General features: G+C 43.8%; 1 protein-coding gene across 7 annotated transcripts; it reads left to right on the plus strand.

The window, feature by feature from the left end:
* Positions 1–12,186: 12,186 nt before the first annotated feature.
* Positions 12,187–23,970, plus strand: LOC135916355 (transmembrane protein 230). Of its 7 annotated transcripts, none has more exons than XM_065449721.1 (5): positions 12,187–12,373; positions 12,653–12,773; positions 13,087–13,195; positions 13,254–13,376; positions 23,564–23,970. In XM_065449721.1, exons 2-5 carry the CDS (start codon positions 12,700–12,702, stop codon positions 23,699–23,701), a joined length of 444 nt encoding a protein of 147 aa, XP_065305793.1. In that variant the 5' UTR covers positions 12,187–12,373; positions 12,653–12,699; the 3' UTR covers positions 23,702–23,970. The 7 variants fall into 7 exon arrangements, with proteins under 7 accessions (XP_065305793.1, XP_065305809.1, XP_065305816.1 ...); XM_065449744.1 differs by having other exon boundaries at positions 12,190–12,373; positions 12,653–12,703; XM_065449727.1 differs by lacking the exon at positions 12,187–12,373 and adding an exon at positions 12,460–12,518 and having other exon boundaries at positions 12,653–12,703.
* Positions 23,971–24,127: the final 157 nt, after the last annotated feature.

Consider the following 24,127-nt stretch of genomic DNA (forward strand, 5'->3'; position numbering starts at 1 on the left):
ACAGCCATCTTGCTTATGGGTTTAAGGGTTATTGCAGGGTTTCATGATGGACGCTCTTTCACATTATTTTATTTCCCACCTTATCTAACCCATATCACGTGTATATGATTCCGGGCATCTGCCAGCGTCGCGGCGAGCCGTAACTCAAGGAAACAATGAAGCAAAAGGATAAGTTAAACGGAATTGGCGTTTTCTCCGGCCGCAACTCGTTCCATGAGAGTACAGGTCAGCTGAGTAACAGCCGCATCCCTCTCCTGGTCCCAGGATCAGCCTAGACAAAGAAGGTTGAACTAACAAAAGCAACAGCTATGCGCGTGACGGTTGAATAGATGGTGACAACTGAACGCATCTCAAGTTTATCGCGCCGGCGCAGAATATATGAGAAAACTGTCCTTCACATTACAAGAGATGCCGATAACTACCACCATCTAAAAGGAGTGAAAAAGGCAGCATAATGCTGACCGATGAACAGCTGCCAAGTCTCAACATTGATCTGGCGGCGCTTTAGGAATGTGTGAGGAGTGGTGGCGTGGTTGGGGAGGGGGGGGGGGGGTATGCCACTTGATTTCGGGGGGGGGGGGGGCGGGGGGGCCTGGTACGTGCCTGCTCGCAGCGTTAAAGAAAGGAAACGCGGGCAAGACAGATGACGATTATTGCACTCTTAAAACGGTTGCACCCTTTGGGATGTATATTTGTCCCACAACAATAATCGTCATCTGCTCTGCTTGCGTTTCCTTTCTTGAAAACTCGGCGCCCGCTACTTTCCTGTCGAGAATGCTGCGTCACACTGATAACGCGCATGCCGTTCGTCACTGTAAAGTACCGGCCGGGTTCGCAGCGTTAAAGAAAGGAAGCGCGGGCAAGACAGATGACGATAATTGTTGTGGGACAAGATAAGCCCCAAAGGGTGTAAATTTTTCTAAGAGTGTGCTGTGGGACAAATATACACCCCAAAGGGTGCAACCGTTTTTAGAGTGTGCACTAGCTCTTAGGCAAAGTTACACCCTTTGGCTTGCCCCTTCTGCCACACAACTATAATCGTCATCTGCCTTGATGCGTTTCCGTTCTTTAACGCTGCGCGCCCGGAACTTTCCAGTAACGAACGGCACGCGCGTTATCAGAAGGGGCACTCCAAAGGGTGTAAACTGTTCTATGCTGATAACGCGCGTGCCGTTCGTCACTGGAAAGTTCCGCGGGCTCGCAGCGTTAAAGAAAGGAAACGCATCAAGGCAGATAACGATTGTAGCTGTGTGGCAGAAGGGGCAAGCCAAAGGGTGTAACTTTGCCTAAGAGTGTAGCCTTGAATGGTACTACACTCTTAGGCAAAGTCACACCCTTTGGCTTGCCCCTTCTGCCACACAACAATAATCGTTATCTGCCTTGATGCGTTTCCTTTCTTTAACGCTGCGAGCCCGAAACTTTCAGTAACGAATGGCACGCGCGTTATCAGAAGGGGCACTCCGAAGGGTGTAAACTGTTCTATGCTGATAACGCGCGTGCCGTTCGTTACTGGAAAGTACCGGACTCGCAGCGTTAAAGCAAGGAAACGCATCAAGGCAGATAACGATTATTGTTGTGTGGCAGAAGGGGCAAGCAAAAGGGTGTAACTTTGCCTAAGAGTGTATATGCACGCATACCTATATGTATTTACTCCTTTGGGTCTCTGCTCTCATACATATATATATATATATAGAAGCATTGGCAAAAGTCAGGCCTGGAACCATCACCCCCTTAATTCATATCCCTCGTACTACCTCGCACCGATATATATTGTAGTTCCACAGTGCCCTACACTCTTACACTCTTAGAAAAATTTACACCCTTTGGGGCTTATACAATAATCGTCATCTGTTTTGCCCGCGTTTCCTTTCTTTACCGCGGCGAGCCCGGTACTTCCAGTCACGAACGGCATGCGCGTTATCAGTGTGACGCAGCATTCTCGACAGGAAAGTAGCGAGCGCCGAGTTTTCAAGAAAGGAAACGAAAGCAAGGCAGATGACAATTATCGTTGAGGGACAAATATACACCTCACAGGGTGCAACCATTTTAAGAGTATAAGCCCCAAAGGGTGTACATTTTTCTATGAGTGTAAGAAAAGTGTACACCCTTTGAGTCTTACACTCTTAGAAAAATTTGCACCCTTTGGGGCTTATATCTTGTCCCACAACAATAATCGTCATCCGTCTTGCCCGCGTTTCCTTTCTCTAACGCGGCGAGCCCGGTATGTCCATCGATCCTTGCAGATCTTCTGTCCATTATTACAATATCATCCGCGTACATCAGTCCTGGTAATGACTGTTCAATGAATTTTACTTGTTAGAAAAATGATAGGATGAAGCCGAGTCCGCTTTGCTGTATTTTGGCCTCTAAACCTTGTAGGTACAGCATAAACATCAGAGGTGACAATGGGCCCCCGTGCCTAAGCCCCCGCCGAATTATTACAGGCTCCGAAACCTGCTTTTCCCATTGTGTAATCACCCGGTTACATTTATAGATATCTTTTAAGAAATTGGTTACTCCATCTTGCACTCCTAAAGTTTCCAGAATGCCCCACAATCCCTCTTGAAGTACACTAGTCATATAGGCTCCCTTGATATCCAAAAAAGCCAGCCATAGGGATCTGTGTTCCTTTTCAGCTATTTCAATGCACTGTGTTAGTGAGAACAGATTGTCTTCTAGCCTCCTATGCTTCCGGAACCCATTTTGTAGCCCTCCAAGCACCCCCTCGTTCTCTACACATGCCTGCAGTCTGTCCTTTATAACCTGCATAACCACCCTGTAAACCACTGACGTCACTGTTATAGGCCGGTAGTTATTTATGTCAGCTTTGTCCCCTTTTCCCTTATATATCATTCTCATCCTACTTAGCCTCCATTCGTCAGGTACTTTACTATCCATTAGCATTTTGCTCACCACCTCCCTTAACGCTGTCTTAGATTTCGGGCCCATTTTCTCTATTAACATAATTGGAATACCATCGGGGCCTGCCGATGTGCTGTTTGGTACCCTCTTCTCGGCCCTTTCCCACTCTCTTTGTCCAAGGGAAAGCAGTGGATTGACTGGGATATGCCTCTCCGACATACTGCATGTACCATTTCTCTGTTCTGTAAAAATTTCCCTCATCATGGTTCCTATATATGCTCCATTGCCTCCTCTCCTTCTAACCAAGTACTTGAGCTGTTACTATACCTCTGCTCTAGGCTTGTCCTATTACCCAAGGAGTTCAGATGTTGCCAGAATTTCCTAGCTGCCTGTTTATCTTTTTTTATTGCTTATTTCTGACAGCCATTGGGACCCTTTTGTCATGATTTTCTCGTTGATATCTAATAGGATGCTTCCCTTCTGCATTTTATGTAGTTTACCCATTTCCTAGCTATCCACTTATGCTTCAGGTTCTCCCTTACTTTTGGAATACCTGTGTTCCCTGGAGGCTTCCTGACGCTTCTTTATGGCCTTCTTAACCTCTTCATCCCACCAGCTATTGAGTTTTCGCACCCCTTGCCTTGTTTTCCTAATTCGCGCCTTACCTAGCTCACGCTCAAATAGTCTCATTAACTTTGGATAAGTCCAATAAGCTTCAGTACCCTCTGATATTTCCTCTTCAATTTGTTTGGCCGCTATTTCCATTTGGTCTTCTGAATAAAAAATCACATCTGGCATTTCCTCACGCGTCGTTCGTGTTAGTTTCCCTCTTAAAACTCAACTTGATACGTTTGTGGTCCCTACCTATACTTTTGGAGCCTTTTTCATCTATAATCATGGCTCCTAATCTATCGTACATCCTATGTGACATTAACGTATAACCTATTGTCGAGTGTCGACACCCTACCGCCCCTACCTCCAATGCATCGCAATGCTGACCGCAGCGCCACCATGGCACTGTGGTGGCGGCATGAATCGACTTCTAACCACCATAAGACCACGGTGGGCTAGACCAATGCCTCTTTTACTAGATGCCCGCCGCGTTGCTCGCTTTCCCATTGTAGCGGCGGTTCCCTTATAGTTGGAAGTTAGTTCAGCATAAATTCCGTCAACTTGATACGTTTGTGGTCCCTTCCTATACTTCTGGAGCCCTGTTCATCTATAATCATGGCTCCTAATCTATCGTACATCCTATGTGACATGTATGGACACACATGTGCAGGTCATAAATACCAGGTTCTCTAGCCGAGTGCCATCCGTGCGGTATAACCGAGCTCAGATTGGTCCACCTTGACTGATCAAATAGGGCACCACTGTAGGGTAAATGAGGCGTACAACTCCTGCGGGACCCGCCGTGGTTGCTCAGTGGTTATGGTGTTAGACTGCTGAGCACGAGGTCGCGGGATCGGATCCCGGCCACGGCGGCCGCATTTCGATGGGGGCGAAATGCGAAAACACCCGTGTACTCACAATTAGGTGCACGTTAAAGAACCCCAGGTGGTCGAAATTTTCGGAGTCCTCCACTACGGCGTGCCTCATAATCAGAAAGTAGTTTTGTCACGTAAAACCCCTAATTAAATTTTTTAATTTAACTCCTGCGGGGACGGTAGAGTATCCGTCTCCCGTGCAAGAGGACCGTGATTCAAATCCCGGTGCCGCGCAATTCTCCACCAGAAAATACAAAAAAAACCCGTGTGTTGAGAAAATTGCACAAACAGGCCTGGAGTGCGGCATGATCCCGGTGACCAGAACCGGTAACGCACTCTCTCACCAGAACAGGATTGGCCACCCTGGTGCAGTACTTGGCCACAACCTCCTATATGAATACAACAATCAAATCCAGGCCCTCAGTCCCCAGCAGCCGCGAAGCAACTGACCACGGCGGCAGTCAGGTCTGTGACGCTGCAGAGGGTGCTAAGAATACCTGGCTCCGGACAGGCCGCCATTGGAATGAGGCGAGTCTAGCAGTGTTATTGGAGGAATTAGAGGGTAGTAAATGGGATATAATAGGGCTCAGTGAGGTTAGGAGGACAAAAGAAGCATATACAGGGCTAAAAAGCGGGCATGTACTGTGCTACCGGGGCTTATAGCGGAGAGATGAGAACTAGGAGTCGGATTCCTGATTAATAAGGAAATAGCTGGTAACATACAGGAATTCTATAGCATTAACGAGTGGGTGGCAGGTCTTGTTGTGAAACTTAATAAGAGGTACAAAATGAAGGTTGTACAGGTCTACGCCTCTACATCCAGTCATGATGACCAGGAAGTCGAAAGCTTCTATGAAGACGTGAAATCGGCGATGGGTAGAGTGAAAACAAAATACACAATACTGATGGGCGACTTCAATGCCAGGGTAGGCAAGAAGCAGGCTGGAGACAAGTCAGTGGGGGAATATGGCATAGGCTCTAGGAATAGCAGAGGAGAGTTATTAGTAGAGTTTGCAGAACAGAATAATATGCGGATAATGAATACCCTTTCCGCAAGCGGGTTAGTCGAAAGTGGACGTGGAGGAGCCCGAATGGTGAGAATAGAAATGAAATGGACTTCATACTCTGCGCGAACCCTGGCATCATACAAGATGTAGACGTGCTTGGCAAGGTACGCTGCAGTCAGGGGCGTAGCCAGGGGGGGGGGTTATGGGGCTTCAGCCCCCCCCGAAATTTTTTCGTGCTGTCCATGCACCGCCGACCAAAGCGACGCCCGGCGCCGGAAATCACTCTGGATTTTGTCTAGAATGTATTTTTGACGCTCGAAAAGACATTCAACCGCGAAGATTGCAAACTCGGGCTGGATTTCGTGGCAACGCCCATACACCGGGAGTCACATAACGCCAAGCAGTCCCATCCGAGCACAAAGTTTCAAGGGCGCTTTGATGGTGAGCGGGCTCACCGCGGCATCTCACTGAGGCCACGGAATCTATGGAGCGCATGGATATCAATTGCGAAACTTTATGGGTATAAATCTCATAAGCTTTTCATGTGAAATGTGCATTGACATTTCCAAAGTTGTGCATTAGATTTTCAATTGCGGGACTTTGTTGGTTTAATGTTGTTATAAACATTTAACGCCAAAGGTCTATTGATTTTCTAAAGTCTTACATCGGAACATACAACGAGACAAGCCAAATCAACACACTAGCAGACGAGTTGACAAAGCAGGCAGCGAGGTCCAATGAGACGAAGCGTTGGGGTGGTTCATTTGTGCCGTCATGTCACATAAAAAAATATCAACATTTTTTTTACCCTACGCCAGAACATCCATGTCAAGACACTAAAGCCAGCCAAAGTAACTGCGTTCTTATTTATTTTTTCTGCTTTGACTTTTATTCGCGAGAACACATTGAGCCTCTTCAATTTTTTTTGTTGTTGTTCTCGCTACCCCACCCGCGGGCTGCCAGAGCCAGCCAGAGCGCATACGTTTTTCTCGTATGGCCCCGACCACCGTGCGGTGCAGTTCGGTGCGCGTTCGGTTTGCTCTGGCCGAGTGGATTTTCACCTGACAGAGTTTTGGACGCTTTCTGGCTAGCAGACGAGAAAAAAAAAACAATGGTCGCTCGCCGCCATCACTGTGGGGACTCGAAGGATTGCACCGCATTCCTTGAGCAGAACCTTTCCGGAAATTCTTGTTTCGCCGCTGTAGGATACTGAGCAGTATGCGTATGGTTCTCAGTGGACCAAGCGTCTCATGTTTTCTTCGGTATTCCTTCCGTAGCCCCATTAGGTGCCCGAAGTAGGCATTCGATTCTGGCCAACATAGTTTCCTATGCGTTTTTTTTTTCATTTTGGTGCCTCCGCCTCACAGAAAAAAAAAAATACATTGTTGCGGCGCAGCGAATTGTCGCATGGTGAAAGTTCGATTATGATACTTCTTTTGCGGAAAGTAATGGGCGACGGGACGCTTCAGTTACCGGATACGTTTATTATATTATTGCGAAAGCAATTATATGGGCACTCTAGGCGCATTCCTGCCGTCGCCCTTATGTTTCGTATAAAGTCCAAGGGTGATAACATCGTGACCACGCGCTGCATGCTGTATGTGCGAGTGAAAGCGTAGGAGGGGAGGTGGAATGGGTGAGCCGACGATGGTGGCTCAGTCTTGTGTGCGCAAAGGAGAAAAGCGGGGAACAAGCGCGCCGCCTTCCGTCGCGCGCAATACATCGGGGGGAGTGGATGGAATGGGGGCGGAATCTAGGATTCTGTGAATCTATGATTGTGCAACATGTTTATTTGCCTTGTTTGACGCATTATATACAGTTACTTCTTCTTACATACATAGACTCGTTGGAGACTTATACGTATACTTAAATATCTTGTTGCGAGGTTTTGTGTATACATGCAGTGAACTTTGTTTCCAGTGACACTTTTTTGTCCTTTATCAAGCCGTATTTTTGCATTTGTATATCCCATTGTATATCTGCATTTCTAATGTACGAGGGCGAGTCAAATGAAAGTAAGCCTACCCTAACCGCGCAATAATGGTTCGGTTCATTATCTGCGAGGCATGCGCGTAGGAGAACGGCATGTCTCATTTACAAAAGTGACACGCAGGTGTGAAGATAAATGTTCTTTAATGCTCTCATACACTGGGTTGAATATGGTTGCGTCACATAATGGACACTTCAAAAGTTGAACAGCTCGGTGTCGCGAAGTTTTTGACAGCTGAAGGTGTTTCCAAAACAGAAATTAATCACCATATGACTGCCGTGTACGTTGAACACTTCATTTCATTGACCACTGTGAAGCGTTGGAGCAAACGGTTCAAAGGACGCTGCAAAGACATTCGTGGAACAACGTGGAAAATTGACGAATGGGGTCATCTTGTTCCACGACAATGCCTGTCCCCACGTCGCTTATGTGGTTATTACAAAACTGGCAAAGTTCAAGTGGGAAACGCTGCAACATCCGCCATACAGCTCAGACCTGTCACCTTGCGACTTCTACATTTTGGGGCAACCGAAAAAACAGCTCAAGGGAACCAGATACAGACTTTTTGAAGCAGCAACCCAAGGAGTTTTATAAGACGGGAATCACGCGACTCGTTAGTCAATAGGACACATGTCTAAATTCTCATGAAGACTACTTTTAAATAAAGTACCCCGTTGTTGGCTCATTCAATTGACTTGCCCTCATATATTTTGCAGAACTCCTGCTTTTTATACATGCTCTCTGTCGCGACTATAACTTCGGTGCAATTACTCACGATAAACGACAAGGGACTGCTACTCCAGCGTAATACATTGGAACAAACGACAGCGTCATTGACATTTTTCACTGGCCATTGCATATATACAAGAATGTAAGCAGGGTTCTTGAATGACAAAGTTTCATTAACATATTTGTCCTCAACTTGTTCAGTTCATTGCCTTTTAATTTTTCATATCAGCGGCATGCACTGCTTTCCTGGTTTCGAACTGATATAGTTCTAAAGTTCGTGTGATATTTTCTTTACTTAATAAATAGACAAAAAACATGGAAGCATTGACGTCCGTTATGTTGGGCACAATTTTTGGCACATACGAGTATAATATTTTATGAAAAAATACATATTTTACTTGTATTTACAGTGCGTAGCTTTCGAGAATTCGTTTGCAGCATCTTTGGCAATGACAGTGCAGTTATTATTCATGTATTTGATTTCTCGATAAATTGTTTAAGAGGAAGCTTTAGCTCGGACCCAATCCGACGCGGCCTATTCAAATACTTGTAAAACGCAGAAACGCTTTTCTGAGATAATCCTGCTAATCGCTTTGATTGAAATTGGTTGCATTTGAGAGAGAAAGTTAAATCCTAGTGTTTGTTGGAAACAGAACTTCGATTTAGGGCCTGAATTTCGTTTAAAATATTTTGAAAATTTCGAAAGTTCGAAAAAATAGAAGCACGACGTTTACAAACTAATAGCTATGCATGAAGAACAGATATTGTGGTTCTGTAAACGGCATTTATTATAACAGTCAAAGCGGACAAGTTTGCTGTGTCAATTTGTATCTTACGTGAATTGGTTACGTTGTGTACAAGGGTTCTGCAAAAGCCGTATTTCCACAATACTAAATTTTTTTGATATTCATGTGTAGCATATCTATTTTGTCCGCTGTAGATGTACTATTAGATGAAATTCACAGAATTGTGATATCATTTTTCATTGTGGAGTCACGGAGTTTTAAACTTGATAGTTTCGTTTTCTGAAAATTTTCAATTCTGGCCACTTTTTAATAAATAATTGACCACCTAAATAAAAATTTCGAAACCAGTAGTCACTAGAATTAAACTTTTTCTTTTAAATGCAACAAACCTCCTCAAATTTGGTGAAGTGGTTGCAGGGAAAAACGAATTCCCCTTCTACATGTACTTAAATAGGAGCAACTGAGCTAAAGCTTCCTCTTAAGGAGGAGGCTGAGCTGCAACGTGCAGCTATATATATATATATATATATATATATATATATATATATATATATATATATATATATATATATATTGGGCCAGTGGCGTAGCCCCCCCCGAACAAAATTTCTGGCTACGCCACTGGCTGCAGTGACCATAGGATGGTAAGAACTCGAATTAGCCTAGACTTGAGAAGGGAACGGAAGAAACTGGTACACAAGAAGCCAATCAATGAGTTAGCGGTAAGAGGGAAACTAGAGGAATTCCGGATCAAGCTACAGAACAGGTATTCGGCTTTAACTCAGAAAGAGGACCTTAGCGTTGAAGCAATGAACGACAATCTCATGGGCATCATTAAGGAGTGCGCAATAGAAGTCGGTGGTAACGCCGTTAGACAGGAAACCAGTAAGTTATCGCAGGAGACGAAAGATCTGATCAAGAAACGCCAATGTATGAAAGCCTCTTACCCTACAGCTAGAATAGAACTGGCAGTACTTTCGAAGTTAATCAACAAGCGTAAGACAGCGGACATCAGGAACTATAATATGGATAGAATTGAACAGGCTCTCAGGAACGGAGGAAGCCTAAAAGCAGTGAAAAAGAAACTAGGAATAGGCAACAATCAGATGTGTGCGTTGAGAGACAAAGCCGGCAATATCGTTACTAATATGGATGAGATAGTTCAAGTGGCTGAGGAGTTCTACAGAGATTTATATAGTACCAGTGGCACCCACGACGATCGTGGAAGCGAAAATAGCCTAGAGGAATTCGAAATCCCGCAGGTAACGCCAGAGGAAGTAAAGAAAGCCTTAGGAGCTATGCAAAGGGGGAAGGCAGCTGGGGAGGATCAGGTAACAGCAGATTTGTTGAAGGATGGTGGTCAGATTGTTCTAGAGAAACTGGCCACCCTGTATACGCAATGCCTCATAACCTCGAGCGTACCGGAATCTTGGAAGAACGCTAACATAATCCTAATCCATAAGAAAGGGGACGCCAAAGATTTGGAAATATATAGACCGATCAGCTCACTGTCCGTTGCCTACAAAGTATTTACTAAGGTAATCGTAAATAGAATCAGGAACACAGTACCTTAGACTTCTGTCAACCAAAAAAAGGACCAGGCAGGATTCCGTAAAGGCTACTCAACAATAGACCATATTCACACTATCAATCAAGCGATAGAGAAATATGCAGAATATAACCAACCCTTATATATAGCTTTCATTGATTACGAGAAAGCGTTTGATTCAGCTGAAAACTCAGCAGTCATGGAGGCATTACGGAATCAGGGTGTAGATGAGCCATATGTAAAAATACTGGAAGATATCTTTAGCGGCTCCACAGCCACCGTAGTCCTCCACAAAGAAAGCAACAAAATCCCTATAAAGAAAGGCGTCAGACAGGGAGATACGATCTCTCCAATGCTATTCACAGCATGTTTACAGGAGGTATTCAGAGGCCTGGAGTGGGAAGAATTGGGGATAAAAGTTGATGGAGAATACCTTAGCAACTTGCGATTCGCTGATGATATTGCCTTGCTTAGTAACTCAGGAGACCAATGCTCACTGACCTGGAGAGGCAAAGCAGAAGGGTGGGTCTGAAAATTAATCTGCAGAAAACTAAAGTAATGTTTAACAGTCTCGGAAGGGAACAGCAGTTTACGATAGGTAGCGAAGCACTGGAAGTGGTAAGGGAATATATCTACTTAGGGCAGCTGGTAGTGACCACGGATCCGGATCATGAGACTGAAATAACCAGAAGAATAAGAATGGGCTGGGGTGCGTTTGGCAGGCATTCTCAAATCATGAACAGCAGGTTGCCACTATCCCTCAAAAGGAAAGTGCATAACAGCTGTGTGTTACCAGTACTCACATATGGGGCAGAAACCTGGAGGCTTACGAAAAGGGTTCTGCTGAAATTGAAGACGATGCAACGAGCTATGGAAAGAAGAATGATGGGTGTAACGTTAAGGGATAAGAAAAGAGCAGATTGGGTGAGGCAACAAACGCGGGTAAACGACATCTTAGTTGAAATCAAGAAAAAGAAATGGGCATGGGCCGGACATGTAATGAGGAGGGAAGATAACCGATGGTCACTAAGGGTTACGGACTGGATTCCAAGGGAAGGGAAGCGTAGCAGGGGGCGGCAGAAAGTTAGGTGTGCGGATGACATTAAGACGTTTGCAGGGACAACATGGCCACAATTAGTACATGACCGGGGTAGTTGGAGAAGTATGGGAGAGGCCTTTGCCCTGCAGTGGGCGTAACTAGGCTGATGATGATGATGATGATGATGATGTGACATTATGCATAATCTATTGTCAAGTGTCGAGCCCCTACCGCCCCTACCTCCAATGCATCGCAATGCTGACCGCAGCGCCACCATGCCACTGTGGTGGCGGCATGAATCGACTTCTAACCACCATAAGGCCAGGCCACGGTGGGCTAGACAATTTTTATAGGAAACTCTATGGGCTAGACCAATGCCTCCTTTACTAGATGCCCGCCGCGTTCCTCGCTTTCCTATTGTAACGGTGGTTCCCTTAGTTGACGTTAGTTCAGCATAAGTTCCGTAAGGCGGCGCTCGTTGCCTTTTTAACTTGCGGCGGATGTGGCAGCGATGGCTGAATGCATCCGCGCATCCGCCGGCGGGCGGCGTGGGCGTCTGTTAGCGAGCGTTATCGCAAGCCTCCGAGACAGTGACAGATGCCATGTTAATCTCAGAGGCCGCAGCACGTGATTGCAAGTTGCAGGCGTACGCCATGAAAGGCGCTTGTTGCCTTTTCGCGGAGGAGAGAAAAGGAAGAGAGTCCGGAATCAAGCTACCGGACAACGCGGCAGGCATCTAGTAAAGGAGGCATTCGCTAGACTCTAGTTCAGCCATAGCCTTAAGTAGCCATAGTTAGCCAGCAGATGGCCAGCAGCTACAGCTGCAATTTGCAGCTTGCAGCAGTGCTTGCAGTGCTTAATCAATCGAAGAGTGTTAATGAAGTGAAAAGTAGTATCCGTGGTGCTTTTAGCAGGCTGTCTTTCTCCTTATTATTCATACAAACTCCACCTGACCTAAATCTATGTGAGGAACTTGTGCCGTCGTAGGAGCAATTAAGTAATACATTCTTGTAAATTTTGTCATGCTTCAGTTTCGTTTGCATGCGCATGTGCTGCTGTCATTTGTTGAGCACAAATATGAAATAAACAGAGCTCATGTTTTCGATGGCGTAAGTTAGTTTTCGCTTTGTTTGTTCACGTGGCAATGTAGGCCGGCCCAGACAGTGAACGCTTGCGCTGAACATAGCTACGCGGCGCACTTGTTTTCTTGCATGTCAACGCTGTTCTGCTGGCTGTCACATAGCTGTCTGACGTGCATATCACTCGCCGTCGTGCCAACGCTGAGTCTGCATGGGTCAGTTTTTGTCAACAATTTGTCTCTTTCTGATCTTGCTACGTTCTTTAGAAAATTACGAGACAAAAATGTAAGCTCTTTCAAAAAAAGTATCTATGCAAAAAAACCCCTTTGCACTAAGTAAGGTGCCCTGCAGTGAATGACATGACTTCAACAGTATAACACCAATGGGACCAGACGCATGTTGCTTATTTTTTTTCTTGGCGGTGGGGATGTATCAAAGATGTAATGCACAAAAATAAAAGACCGCGGTACTGTGCCTTGAGAGGTTCGCTTACGTTGTGTCAAGCTTTCCAAAGTGTTTGGTGGAGATGCTATATTAATGTCTTGCCAAGTTGCTTGCGAAACGTCTAACTGAATTATCGCCATTGCCCCCTTTTTAGGATGGGTCGCAAGGATGCTGCTGCTATGTATGACAATGAGAAGAAGCACTTCAGCAATGTCAAATACCAGCGCATGCAGCGGACTGATGATGGCTTCGTAGATATCCAGGTCTGTCAGTGCATGCTGTATTGTAAAAAGCATTTTTACTCAAATCTCAAAACAATAGTTTCAGAAAACTCTGTCGAGGATTCCCAAGAAAGCCATTGCACTTGCAACTTGCCTATTCATTGGTGGATCTGCACTGATTGTCTTGGCATCATTCATTTTTGCTGGATTTTTCGACCCAAAAGTAAGTGACATGGACTGCTATGTCTACAAAGAGGCCCTGGAACCGGGGGCGCCAGTGGAGGCAAGTGCCCCCACAGGTTTCATTGTAGAGGGTGTGGGTGGAGGGCAGTGCCCCTACAGCCCTGAGGGCCGACCCCCTATAATATAGTAAATTAAGCCTTGGTTTCACAATTAGAAAAAAGTTAGTGTAGGTGAGTGGAGACCTGGATCCTGCTGCTACACTTAAAGTAAACTTCTGGAGCCCCTGGCACGAGTTGTACTTTGAGCAAAGACCAGAGTTTTGCTGTTTTTTTTTATTGAACTAATTGGTACAGTGTACTTTGTTGTTTCAAAAGCAGTGGGACATCACAAAATTTGCTAAAACTGTCTAAAGTTCAGGCTGCATCCCATTAATTATGAATGCAGGGCAGAAAAGATTCTTTTTGTGCCTTCTGTGTTCTTTTATTTATTGTTTTCCATCTCTATCATGTGTTGGTCTGTGTGAATATTTGAAATTTGAAATATGAATCAAATGGTCTTTAGCATATGATTTGTATTTGATAAAGAATGCTCTATTTGAAAGTGTCAAATATTCCTTTCCTTTCAAATATAAAAGGTAACAATTGGAGTCCTGAAGGAGAAACACGGAGATAAGTGGGAAGGATTCTTCTGTAGAAGAGCCGTGGTTGTTGATGCATATAACTACCCATTCCTGAGAGAATGCATGAAGCAGATAGCTTCTGCTCAATAATTTCTAGTTGTTCAATAAGAATTCCTCACTTTTTTGACAAGGGTGAACTTGCATGAGGGTGAGCCTCAGCCGGTATATCTGGAGCCCTCAGTTCATACATGACGTGTGGCATTTCTATCCTCAAAGAAAAATAATCTGTCTCTGAAGAGAGGCTGCACCAAAGTTCTCAGTAAAGAAAAATTTTGTGAAACCTTTCCAGAGTTCCTAGTTACACATTCAGCTGACAACAACTAACCTCTAACATTATAAAATCTGTCTTCACGATTGTGAAGCCTATAGAAACGGTGGCGTAGAGGTAAAACACCCGCCTCGCTTGCAAGAGGTCCGTGGTTCGAATCCCGGTGCCGCGCAATTTTCCACTGGATAAAAAAAAAAAAGAAAGAAAAATCAGCGTGTTGATAAAATTGCATAAACAGGTCTGGAGTGTGTCCTGATCCCAGTGACCAGAACCGGTAACGCACTCCCTCACCAGAGCAGAATTGGCCACCCTGGTGCAGTACTTGGCCACAACCTCCTATATGAACACAACAATCAAACCCCGGCCCTCCGTCCCCAGCAGCTGCGAAGCAACTGACCACGGCGGCGGTCAGACCTGTGACGCAGCAGAGGGTGCTAAGAATCCCTGGCTCCGGACAGGCTGCCATTGGAACATGAACCTGGCAACATTTAACGCTAGAACGTTATCTGGTGAGGCGAGTCTAGCAGTGCTATTGGAGGAATTAGAGGGCAGTAAATGGGATGTAATAGGGCTTAGTGAAGTTAGGAGGCCAAAAGAAGCATATACAGTGTTAAAAAGCGGGCACGTCCTGTGCTACCGGGGCTTAGCAGAGAGGCGAGAACTAGGAGTCGGATTCCTGATTAATAAGAATATAGCTGGTAACATAAGGAATTCTATAGCATTAACGAGAGGGTGGCAGGTCTTGTTGTGAAACTTAATAAGAGGTACAAAATGAAGGTTGTACAGGTCTACGCCCCTACATTCAGTCATGATGACCAGGAAGTCGAAAGCTTCTATGAAGACGTGGAATCGGCGATGGGTAAAGTCAAAACAAAATACACTATACTGATGGGCGACTTCAATGCCAAGTTAGGCAAGAAGCAGGCTGGAGACAAGGCAGTGGGGGAATATGGCATAGGCACTAGGAATAGCAGGGGAGTTATTAGTAGAGTTTGCGGAGCAGAATAATATGCGGATAATGAATACCTTCTTCCGCAAGTGGGATAGCCGAAAGTGGACGTGGAGGAGCCCGAACGGCGAGACTAGAAATGAAATAGACCTCATACTCTGCGCTAACCCTGGCATCATACAAGATGTGGACGTGCTCAGCAAGGTGCGCTGCAGTGACCACAGGATGGTAAGAACTCGAATTAGCCTAGACCTGAGGAGGGAAAGGAAGAAACTGGTACATAAGAAGCCGGTCAATTAGTTAGCGGTAAGAGGGAAAATAGAGGAATTCCAGATCAAGCTACACAACAGGTATTCGGCTTTAACTCAGGAAGAGGACCTTAGTGTTGAAGCAATGAACGACAATCTTGTGCGCATCATTAAGGAATGTGCAATAGAAGTCGGTGGTAACTCCATTAGACAGGATACCAGTAAGCTATCGCAGGAGACGGAAGATCTGATCAAGAAACGCCAATGTATGAAAGCCTCTAACCCTACAGCTAGAATAGAACTGGCAGAACTTTCGAAGTTAATCAACAAGCGTAAGACAGCTGACATAAGGAAGTATAATATGGATAGAACTGAACATGCTCTCAGGAACAGAGGAAGCCTAAAATAAAAAAGCAGTGAAGAAAAACTAAGAATTGGCAAGAACCAGATGTATGCGTTAAGAGACAAAGCTGGCAATATCATTACTAATATGGATGAGATAGTTCAAGTGGCTGAGGAGTCCTATAGAGATTTATACAGTACCAGTGGCACCCACGACGATAATGGAAGAGAGAATAGTCTAGAGGAATTCGAAATCCCACAGGTAACGCCGGAAGAAGTAAAGAAAGCCTTGGGAGCTATGCAAAGGGGGAAGGCCGCTGGGGAGGATCAGGTGACAGCAGATTTGTTGAAGGATGGTGGGCAGATTGTGCTTGAGAAACTGGCCCCCCTATATATGCAATGCCTCATGACCTCGAGCGTACCGGAATCTCGGAAAAACGCTAACATAATCCTAATCCATAAGAAAGAGGACGCCAAAGACTTGAAAAATTATAGACCGATCAGCTTACTGTCCGTTGCCTACAAAGTATTTACTAAGGTAATTGCAAATAGAATCAGGAACACCTTAGACTTCTGTCAAGCAAAGGACCAGGCAGGATTCCGTAAAGGCTACTCAACTATAGACCATATTCACAGTATCAATCAGGCGATAGAGAAATGAGGCGATAGAGAAATATATAACCAACCCTTATATATAGGTTTCATTGATTACGAGAAAGCATTTGATTCAATCGAAATCTCGGTAGTCATGGAGGCATTACGGAATCAGGGTGTAGACAAGCCGTATGTAAAAATACTGAAAGATATCTATAGCGGCTCCACAGCCAGCGTAATCCTCCATAAAGAAAGCAACAAAATCCCACTAAAGAAAGCGTCAGGCAGGGACGCTATCTCTCCAATGCTATTCACAACGTGTTTACAGGAGGTTTTCAGAGACCTGGATTGGGAAGAATTGGGGATAAGAGTAAATGGAGAACACGTTAGTAACTTGCGATTCGCTGATGATATTGGCTTGCTTAGTAACTCAGGGTACCAATTGTAATGCATGCTCACTGACCTGGAGAGGCAAAGCAAAAGGGTGGGTCTAAAAATTAATCTGCAGAAAACTAAAGTAATGTTTACCAATCTTGGAAGAGAACAGGAGTTTACGATAGGTAGTGAGGCACTGGAAGTGGTAAGGGAATACATCTACTTAGGACAGGTTGTGACCGCGGATCCGGATCATGAGACTGAAATAATCAGAAGAATTAGAATGTGCTGGGGCGCGTTTGGCAGGCATTCTCAGATCATGAACAGCAGGTTGCAATTATCCCTTAAGAGAAAAGTTTATAACAGCTGTGTCTTACCAGTACTCACGTATGGGGCAGAAACCTGGAGGCTTACAAAAAGGGTTCTATTAAATTGAGGATGACGCAACGAGCTATGGAAAAAAGAATGATAGGTGTAACGTTAAGGGATAAGAAAAGAGCTGATTGGGTGAGGGAACAAACGCGAGTTAATGATATCTTAGTTGGAATCAAGAAAAAGAAATGGGCATGGGCAGGACACATAATGAGGAGGGAAGATAACCGATGGTCATTAAGGGTTACAGAATGGATTCCAATTGAAGTGAAGCGTAGCAGAGGGGGGCAGAAAGTTAGGTGGGCGGATGAGATTAAGAAGTTTGCAGGGACAACATGGCCACAATTAGTACATGACCGGGGTAGTTGGAGAAGTATGGGAGAGGCCTTTGCCCTGCAGTGGGCGTAACCAGGCTGATGATGATGATGATGACGACAAGGCAAAGAATCTCGCATCTGGTGACCTTTTGATCACAGTACAAGTAAAAGCACAGAGTGAACATCTCCAGAAAGAAAAAGAAATAGCTGAGCAAAATGTGACAGTCACACCACACCGTAGCCTGAATAGCTTACAAGGGGTAACCTTGGAAAAACAATTGATGAGCGATGCAGATGCCGATACTCGAGAAAATCTCCGAAACCAAGGTGCCAGTGCTGTTTGAAGAATAACCATCTGAAGAGCAAATGAAGCAGTAAAATGCAGGCACATAGTTGTTGCGTTCACCTGCACCAGTCTTCCAGAAAGAGTAAATGTGGCATGTGTAAGTTCTCTCGTGAGAGCATATGTCCCCAATATATGCCCCGAAGAAGATGCTTTGAATGTCAGCGGTATGGGCATGGCTCATAGTCCTGCCGAGGAAAATTGACTTATGTGAAATGTGCAGAAAGTTATCACCCATCTATCTGAGAACTGTGACAAAATATTTATGAAATGCCCCAATCACAGGGGACCCCTGCGCAATTCACGATCTTGTGAAGCTTCCATAAAAGAAAAGGCAATAATCCAATGAAAAGTCAAAGTCTAACATTTCCAGAAGAATGCTGAAAACATGCCATGTTTTCCAGCTTAAGGTACGCTGATGCAGCTCGCCCGGGAGAGGGAGGGGTGTATAGGGGGGAGGCAGCACTGCATCGTGTGTCTACGGGCTACTAGTACAGCTTCACTGATCTGGCCTTGCCTCTTGGCCCCCGCAAGCAGCCACTGACTGCTCAAAAGGCCTCTGCTTTCGAAGCAAGGCCCTCAAAGCCAACCAAGGTGCCTCAGGCAGGTTCTATTGTAGGATCTGCGGCATCTCCTGTCCTTGCGGTGCACTTCCCTACTTCCCTATGGACAGTTCACTATGAAGGAATACGGCACCTTCAAGCAACCAGCTTGAATGAGTGCCTTCAGTGTCCAAGGTTTCTCATGAAGCAATGGACACAACACCCAGTACACTGGAGTCATCTGCCCCAAAACATACTACTTTATCCCCTGGCAGAGGGAAAGCAGGTCACCAGCCAGTCACTGCCCCTGTGAAGGGAACGTAACTAAATATGCTTTCAATTTGTATCTTTCAAGCAATGCAAAAGCAAAATATAAATCTACCGTTGCCTATTTATCATTTTAGCTTATCAGAAAGCAAGAGCAAAGTTTCTAACACTTAAAAAAAAAAGAAAGTGTAAAAAAGATGGCTTGTATTGTTCATTGGAATTGTTGCGGACAAATACGTAACTTAGGTGATGTAAAAGACATTTTGAGTCAGTACTCTCCTTTAGCTCCATGTGTTCAACAGACAAATCTGGGCTCCAAAGCTTTCTGAAACAATATAAGGTTGTTCACCGAGACCGTGACACCACCGGTCGTCTCACTGGTGGTGTTGCAATTGTTATGCATTGGGGTACCACAGTGCAAGAAATCCTTTTAGATACATGTATCAAAGCAGTTTCAGTTAGTGTGGTGTTGTTTAAGACCAAAAGTGTCTGCTCCATATACCTCCTGCCTCATTCACGTGTATTTGTCAGAGACCTGGAGGAGCTCGTTTAACATCTGGAACCTTTTATGTTGGTCGTCAAAATAATTTTAATGCACATAGTTCCTTCCAGGGAAGTACGTCAACAAACTCTAGAGGGTAAACTGGAAGATTTTATTCTAACAAATAACATTTGTATTTTCAATACAAATAATCCAGTGTACTGTGCACCAAGCACAAGGAAAATGAGCTGCATTGATTTACTTCTGTGTTCTTCAGATTTCGACGTCCGTATGAATTGGAAAGTACAGCTGTCATCAATATGAAAGGGAAAAGCAAAATTTTTTTTAAAAATAGTGATAGCCCAAAACGCTTAGGTTCAAATCTTGGGACTTCATACATAACTCTTCTGGAACTTTTAGTATAACTGAACAATTTTATCGAGGGCACGTGTGTTTAGCCCCTGTGGGCATCTGAAAAAATTTCGCTGTTCCCTTTCATATTGATAACGACCCTGGAGGACAATTCGTACGGTAGTGATCGTCTGCCATGCCTTATACATCTTGTACAAGCAATCTCGGCACCTACTAAATCATGGCAGTTAAAATTGAACCTGGCAAACTGGTCACTATATATAACATATGCTGTGTTAGAGAAAGAATAGTATGAAGAAAGGCTTAACATAGAGGAAATTAAATAGACATATTATCTGCCCCTTGGTCAAGCGACATTATGTCAATGCCCCAAATGTGAGGGTTAGCTTGAGAAAATTAAAAACTGTGGCAGATAGAAGAGTGCTGTACAGCAAAAAAAAGAAGCAAAGCAATGCTTGGGGCACCTTCAGGAGGTACCCAATGTAGTATTCTTCATCATCATCATCAGCCTGGTTATGCTCTCTGCAGGGCAAAGGCCTCTCCCATACTTCTCCAACAACCCCGGTGACTGAATGACTGCCGCTTCCTTTGACAAAAACAAATGTTTCTGTGAATTGGTTGGCCCTGCTCTTGTATTACCTGCACAAGTTTACAGGTTACTGGAATGTTACTTCTACTTCCATGAAAATTTATTCGCCTGTGTTGTTGGCCACTGATGCCCTACTGACGTCTAGTGCATCAGCGGGATTATCATGTGTGGCATGGCACTCAGGATAATGCTTCAGTGCATGTGACCACCACTCCGCAGCAGATATTGGCCGAGTTATAACTTATACTTGCTCAAGCACCTGGCCTCTTCATTATATCTAATTCTTTCTGACCTACCTTCCCTCCAAAATATGAAAGTTAGCAGAACTTGCATGACAAGATGCCATCATAGCTACAGATGCATGGCTCAATGCCAAACATGACAACTCTTTTCCTTATTTTAGGTGCGTTAAAGGAACTGGAGCATTATTGTAGGAAGTTTGCTGGCTTTCATAAAGGAATATGTAGAATAAATTATTTTTACAGCCTTCATGCCTTGATTTTAAAGCTGAAAATTTAACAGCAACCTCTCTTATGCATAGTTTCTTTTCACAGATACACAAATGTTTGCTTTTATTGTTGATCTTCTGACACAAAATACTATCTCTTCTTTTTAATGAATAAGTGTAGTGATGTAAAACGGTGGGAAACGAGCAGTCAAAGGTATGTAGATTCACTTTGGCAACCCACTTGAAAACCAGTTAAGGATATAGTAAAGTATTTATTGAAAATTGTTTTTATTCATTCTGTTAAAATTAGAAGTATGTTGGTGAATAATTGCAGAAATGGAGAACAAGCATTTTGTTCCTTCCGAGTTTCTTGTCAAAACCTTAGTGCCGTCAGTAAGTGCTACATAATAAACTTCAATTTTTTTCTTGCATTTAGGTCATTTTGGGGCCAGATAAGTTATTACTGTCTAGGTTGAGCTTGCAGCATAGTCCTTCAATGAGGAACAGTTAAATATAGTTCATGCAAATGTTGAAAGCCATTACGTCTTGACAAGCCTGTGCAGGCAGCATTTCTACCAGGATTTCATTTTTGCGCATATTTTCTGCCTTGCCAAGCTTCCTACTGGAGCTTTTTGCTATTTGTGAAGCATAATTCCCTTTACCCTTATTCTGCAGTGTACCTCTCAGTCAGAACTGCCCTCTTGACATCAAATCTAGTGATAGAAATTATTTGTCACAAGCAACACCTTCAAAATCTTGTGCTAGAAGTGCATCAGTTTCAGTTGTGCAGCCAGACAGCCCACCACCTTGGAAGATTGAGAACCAATGGAAAGAAGAAAATTCTGCGGAGGCTTTCCTTATTAGAACAAGACAAAAAGCCAAACCAAGCTGTTTTGTTGCTGAGAACAGCTACTGGCAGAATAATTTCGCAAAGTACTATAGGTGGGAGTACCCGAAAATGCTGCACAGTACTCCCAACCTCTCAGCTCGTGGGCACTTTACACTAGGTTAAAGCAGTACTGAAGCACTGATATGAAATGTTTGTCCTGATCTCGATGCTTTTTAGGTAGTTGTTGAATTATGGTACGAAAGCTCAATTAGTATGATGCACCATGAGTAATTAATTACAGAACATTTTATGTGACCTGGTTCAAAATGTACACTTGAAAAAGGAGACTATCCTTGTCACTGAAAGTGGTGGTCACATGGTATCACAAACAACTAAATGACATGCCAGTCATCCCAGTGTGGTGGTTATACAGGCTATACAATGATCAAGTCACCAAAGGCTGCCAGGTTTCCCATTCCAATTCTGTACTTCTGTTGGAAACACAGGTGAACCCACTTTCCTCTCTTGTCCCATCCAGTACTGGTGGACTCATCTTTCGGCAGTGTGGGCGTATGCTTCAGTGGTGTCCAATACCATGAAGCCACCACATTAGGTTTCAGTGACATGAAAGGTCTGCTTTTCGGCGTCCAAAACTGTGCTGCACTTGGTGCCTGCTTCGAACTGGTAGCAATAAAGTTAACATAACTATGTCTTGCATTTTCGAAAAATTAAGGCTCCTGGGTTGACAGCTATCCAACAAAAAAATAACACAAACCTTGTCTGTCGGTACTCATATAAAAATGATGAATTCTTTTGTGCGTACCAACCGAGACATCTCATCTATGGACAGACTAGGCAAGGCGTCTGAGAAGCCTTCAAAGCCATTTTTTATAGATCAGTGTGAATGATCGCATTATCAGGACTTTCCCCCCTGTTGTTTTTTATCCAGAAAAGGTCCACAATCCAGAATCCACAATAAGTGAAGCATGCAGAGGTTGCCTCTGTGAGCAACAAATAATGAAGTTACAGCACATCACCAATAAAAATGTTACACAAGCTGGATGAAGTATGCCGCCTAAATTTTTATACTTGAAAAGTGACATTAATCCAACTTTGGCATAATCAGTGTACTCTATATTACTGGGTAAATTAGAACCCTTTTTTTTTCTCTCTTTATGCCCTGAAAAAAAAAAAATGTCAGGAAACTGTTTTTTCCCAAAATTCTGTTTTTGTTCAAGCCCTCGCACCTCTAGATAGGCATCAACCCAGTAGTTACGATATATGAAGTGACAATTCATCAAGAATGCAACAGTTATTAATCTTTTAATGTGACTTGTTCGCATGCTAAGCGCAACATGGCTTTGCATGGGAAGCAGGAGGCCTGTTTCGTCATGGAACCTGTATGTGGTGATCACAGTACTGCACACCTCTGACACATGCAGACACACTATGAAGGTGTTGCCAAAAGCTGAGTGCACTGAGTATTTCGTTGGGATAAGAGGAGAGCGAAGAATCCCCTGTGTTCTCAGAGAAGCAACAGTAGAGGACTAGGCTTAAGCTGTGTCACATATGGAGAAGTACGTACAGAAGGGCCGATTTAGTGGGGCACAATTAGCTTTAGGATACGTAGTTATGACCTTCAGCCACTGCACTGAGCCAACTGGCATGTGCATTCACATGAGCCAGTCATTTCATGTGCATATTGAATGCACGTGACTGACAAATCATTTAGTTCTTCTACATTACAAGTTTTAGCAATTCTATAACTATTGCAGTAAGTTAGTTCTTGGTGAATATGAGATTCCAGAAAAATAATGAGCTTTATCTCTAAAAAATTTAGTATTTCAAGTTACACTGTATCCTTTTGTGGTGTCACTTAAGTGCTTTTTAGGGTTCACAAACCGGCATATCCACTCCTATTTCCATTGCAAAAACCTGTGTTACTTGCTCTTGTGCTGAAATTATTATATCGCATTCTTTACATGCATTTCATGTTACTTGCATGTTTCAAGTACAAAAGCTGCCTAGTACAGCCAAGTATGGAGGCATAGAAGCAATAGATTATTATTCAGCAGCATAAGATTTATTCTTACATACATTTCAATGCAGAAAAATCATGAGAAATGATCCAAGTGTTTTACAGTGAAAATTTCTAACAGTACTTAAATGTATTGCATGTTGCTTTTGCACATGTTTCTTTTTTTCTTTTCAGTATGATGACAGCAGCTGGCCAGTCCTTGTTCTGGGAGCCCTTATGTTCATCCCCGGTGCTTATCATGTACGCATTGCATACTATGCTTATAAGAAGTATCCAGGCTATACATTTGATGACATCCCAGATTTTGATTAGGTTCACTTTCGTTGTTTTGACTGGACCAAAAATTTTGTGTGTTTCTCGTCATAACACTTGAACCATGTAGTCATCCGCTATTATGTGCCGCTGTGGCAAGACAAAAGATTTTTTTTTTATCTTGTGGACATTATGTACAGTTCTTAAGGGTGTTGAAACATGAAATGAGGATGATTTGTGTCATGAAGAATGTGACTTATCATGGCTTCTGACAAGAAATGCTGTGAATGTAAACATACTGTAAAGGCAATAAATGTTGCTGTCTACCATTCAATTTGTATAAGCTTCTGCAAAGCAAGCATTGCAGCACAGGACTAAGTAAGTTTGCTCTGTGTAAGTTTTCTTAGCACAATTAATTGTCCATTTTGTCTTAGTATATGCCAGGTGCACATTAGAGTAAAGATGAGAGCACGAAATGGTGGTATT

The sequence above is a fragment of the Dermacentor albipictus genome, chromosome 1, assembly GCF_038994185.2.
Source record: "Dermacentor albipictus isolate Rhodes 1998 colony chromosome 1, USDA_Dalb.pri_finalv2, whole genome shotgun sequence".
NCBI lineage: Eukaryota > Metazoa > Arthropoda > Arachnida > Ixodida > Ixodidae > Dermacentor > Dermacentor albipictus.